The 4,156-nt window shown below is 39.6% G+C and overlaps 1 protein-coding gene across 1 annotated transcript; it reads left to right on the top strand.

Annotated features, from left to right (window-relative positions):
* LOC109260015 (olfactory receptor 52N2-like) lies at nt 1-977 on the top strand. Its single transcript, XM_019438002.2, has one exon. It carries the CDS (start codon nt 15-17, stop codon nt 975-977), a length of 963 nt encoding a protein of 320 aa, XP_019293547.2. The 5' UTR covers nt 1-14.
* The last annotated feature ends 3,179 nt before the right edge of the window (nt 978-4,156 follow it).

Genomic DNA, 4,156 nt, shown 5'->3' with positions numbered 1-4,156 from the left:
TCTTCTCCACAGTCATGTGCGGGGAAAACAGCTCCAGCCTGACCCCGGGATTCTTTATCTTGAATGGGATTCCTGGGCTGGAAGCTGCACACACCTGGATCTCCCTGCCATTCTGCTTCATGTACGTCATCGCTGTCGTGGGGAACTGCGGGCTCATCTACCTAATCAGCCATGAGGATGCCCTGCACCGGCCCATGTACTACTTCCTGGCCCTGCTCTCCTTCACAGATGTCACCCTGTGCACCACCACTGTACCCAATATGCTGTGCATATTCTGGTTCAACCTCAAGGAGATTGACTTTGATGCCTGCCTGACTCAGATGTTTTTTGTCCACATGCTGACTGGGATGGAGTCTGGGGTGCTCATGCTCATGGCCCTGGACCGCTATGTGGCCATCTGCTACCCCTTACGTTATTCCATCATCCTCACCAACCCTGTCATCGCCAAGACCGGTCTTGCCACCTTCCTGAGGGGTGTGCTGCTCATTATCCCATTCACTTTCCTCACCAAGCGTCTGCCCTATTGCCGGGGCAACTTCATTCCCCATACCTACTGTGATCATATGTCTGTGGCCAAGGTGTCCTGTGGCAATTTCAAGGTCAATGCCATCTATGGTCTCTTGGCAGCCCTCCTAATTGGGGGCTTTGATATGTTCTGTATTTCTGTGTCTTACACTATGATCTTGCGGGCAGTGGTGAGTCTGTCATCTGCAGATGCCCGGAAGAAAGCCTTCGGTACCTGTACATCCCACATATGTGCCATTGTGATCACATATGTTCCAGCCCTGTTCACCATTTTTACTCATCGTTTTGGGGGACAAAACATCCCCCACCATGTTCATATCCTTATTGCTAATCTTTATTTGATGTTGCCTCCTACTCTGAACCCCATTGTTTATGGAGCCAAGACCAAGCAGATCCAGGAAGGAGTGATCAAGTTATTTTTTAAAGAGAAAGCTATCTTAGTTATGAAATAGATTCATGAGTTAATATGCGAAATCAAAGAAAAACAAATGTTTCAGAGGAGATTCTTGAGCGTCAGTTTAAAACCAATTGGTTCACTGCAGAAAGCAATGTTCATTAAATATCCACTATAACGATAACTGAATTTTTCCTTTTTTTGGGTAAAGCTCATCAATGATAAAAATTAATTACATAATTAAGGAAATGTTTCTTGAACTTTAGGACATATTTTTTAAAAGGAATTCACATGAATGTAATATCAAGCCTTTTTGGAAATCACTGGACTTGCTTAGATTCTTAATGTGCTTTGCATGTAGAGCAAAGTGCAAATGGGATGCACACTGGAAAAAAAAAATTCCTGATCTTATGTTGGGGATTTATCTGTTCTTGGTAGAAACCCATTAAAAAAGAAATCTCAATGTCTGTTTCTTAAAGCCCTTCAAACATGGTTTAGTGACTGCATTAACCCTTTATTCCTTTCATTGTGTAATTTTGTCTAACTTGGTTCAGTTGTATAAATGATCTCATGTCTGTCTAAGCTGTATTGAATTTCTACTACCAAGGAGAATAATATTCATGTATTTCTATCAATATAATGTGATTAAAAGATGGGAAAATAAGCAAGGGAATAAAACCATAAAATCTTAAATCAATGTTTTGAAGATAATTCTGGGAGATTTTTGAAGCAGATATAGAATAAGTCTTATAAATGGCTGTGAAGTGGTAGCAGAAAACAGAGGTGATTCACCAGCAAAACTGATAAGCATTTGGGTTTGGCTGACTTTATAGAATTTTTTTTCCAGCCTTAGTCACCAGAGCTGAAAATCTTCTATAATTTGATTCTAAAGTGAAGTTGATAGCTTAAAGAAAGTATACATAGCAATCAAGTCATTTGCAAACATCGGCCCTGTGTCTAGTAACCAGGCCCTGTTCCCACACAGCAAAATATGGAGAACTAAGAACCTGCATTCACATCACTGTGGGGACTTAACAGGCCTGAATATACCTTGCATACTGATTTCCATTCCCTATACCCAACTATATACTAAGGAAATCTAGTTCTGGATGAAAACTTTCTGAGTTTTGTAATTTCATTGCCAATCCAAACCTATACCACCACTGGTAGATGTAAAATGCACGTTTATTAACATTTAAGTGCATCATTGAAAGTTGGCAGAAAATTATGCTATTCTTCCCCTGGAATTTTGAAGACTGCAATACATAACATGGAGTTTTCTGAAATTATATTGCAATAAAAATGCTAGTTTGTTATTAGATGATACTATGTCGGTATTTTGAGGGTTTCTAGCCAGGGTGACAGTTTGAGTATAAACAGGAGCATACAATTCCCCCAAAGCTCCAAACATATGGAAAAACTGAATTAATTACACTTAGAATAATTAGAGTAAAACGAAAATCAAATAAATAAACTAATAAAGATTTTAACAATGAAGGAAGTCACAGAAGCAATGAGGAAATGAGAACTCATAACCAATACAAAGACTTACTCAAATGACTTCAGTGTTGAGACTCTTGCTTATGTGTGAAGTCTGTACAATGTGAGAAGTCTAGAATAAGGAATCACTATGCAATCTTTTTTCTTTTTTTTCTTTTTTTCTTTTTTGACAGAGAGAGAGAGAGCGCGCGCATATGTGAGCATGTGTGCAAGTGCACTCATCAATGGAAGGGCAGTGGGAGAGGGAGAGGGAGAATCCTAAGCAGGCCCCATGCTCAGCAGAGAGCCTGCAGGGGGCAATCCCACCAGCATGAGACCTTGATCTGAGCTGAAATCAAGAGTTGGACACTCAACCAACTGAGCCAACCAGGCACCCCAGCTACAGTCTTTGAGTGGGAACTAAAATATCTATGACTGCCAGCCAAAGATAACAGAAAAAAAATGTATTACTATGATAATCTGAGGAAATACCAATGCAACACATATCACTACAGATGGATCCAAAAAAGATAGATGCATACAAAGACATTTTCTGGCAATAGTCTTTTACTATACATTCAATGCATCTTTGTGCTTAACCCCACACAAAGATACACACACACCTTCAGCATAATGAGAAAAATTGCGAGTATAGAAAACATTCAGACAGGAAGTAGATATTGAAAGGGAGGGATAAATATATAAGGGTATCTATTAGTACATTTAGTCCACAAATCTTTACTAATAATTATCATAGGTGGGTTCTAAGTATGGTGGACCCTGATTGCAGTAACCTCTGGTAATTGTATATTGTGCACTAGCAGCATGGTAATAGAAGAATGCTCCCTTAGGAGGAGAGAAACACTGATTAAACTTGGCTTGAAAGTGACATTTGATGTAGGAATCTGAATATTATTCTCCTCTCCATGTGTACATATGACAAAAATGAGAAAGAAAAGAAACAAAGATATTGATACATGCTTGTTGAAAAACACTGAGAATATACAAATGTAATTCTGGTTGAAGATGAATACAGAGGGGATAGCAACACCATCACAGAATAATTTTATTGTGCCTATTATAATGTTCTGGTAAACAAGGGAGAAGAAATAGCATGCAGAAAAATGAAATGGTCTCACAATTTCAGAATTGTTGATGAATGAATTGAAACTGTAACAGTAAATGAAGTGTTTATGGTTAGATTAAAAAGACTAAAGAACGTATCAAAAATGCACAAGAGGAGGGGCCAGGATGGCGGGGAAGTATAGGAAGTTTTTTTGCCTCTCTCAGCCCTGAAACTCAGCTAGATCAACATCAAAACATCTTTCACACCTAGAAAACTGATGTGAGGATTAACACAACAATCTGCACAACTTGAACCACAGAATTCAGCAGGTACATGGCACAGAGTGGTGAACTGGAGGAGAAAGAATCTGTGGAGTGTAGGGAGCTGTTTTTGCTTGGGGAGATAGGATGGACACAGTGGGAAGAGTAAGGAAAAGTACTCCCCCCAAAAGCAGCTGGAGAGAAAGAGAAACAGTGGAAACACCCATAAGGGACTTAACAAAAAAGGAAGAAAGGAGATAGGAGAGGCTTTAAATACCATTAAATCTCTATAAACAGGGGAGTGCAGAATCTGAAACTGCAACTCAATACCTGGTGGAGCTTTGGTGGGAAGGGTGAATCCCCAGGAGCATAATTAATTAGATCTAAAAGGTTCTTGGCCCACATGGGGAGAAGTGGTTTCCTTGCTGAGAG

Source organism: Panthera pardus, unplaced genomic scaffold, assembly GCF_024362965.1.
Source record: "Panthera pardus isolate Hobbes unplaced genomic scaffold, ASM2436296v1 HiC_scaffold_12, whole genome shotgun sequence".
In the NCBI taxonomy this organism is placed as follows: Eukaryota; Metazoa; Chordata; class Mammalia; order Carnivora; family Felidae; genus Panthera; species Panthera pardus.
The sequence above is the reverse complement of the archived record's forward strand: the minus strand, read 5'-3'. Positions and strand labels throughout refer to the sequence as shown.

What these genes read in the sequence shown, in the direction of transcription:
- LOC109260015 (XM_019438002.2), top strand. Translation starts at nt 15, where the DNA reads ATGTGCGGGGAAAACAGCTCCAGCCTGACCCCGGGATTCTTTATCTTG.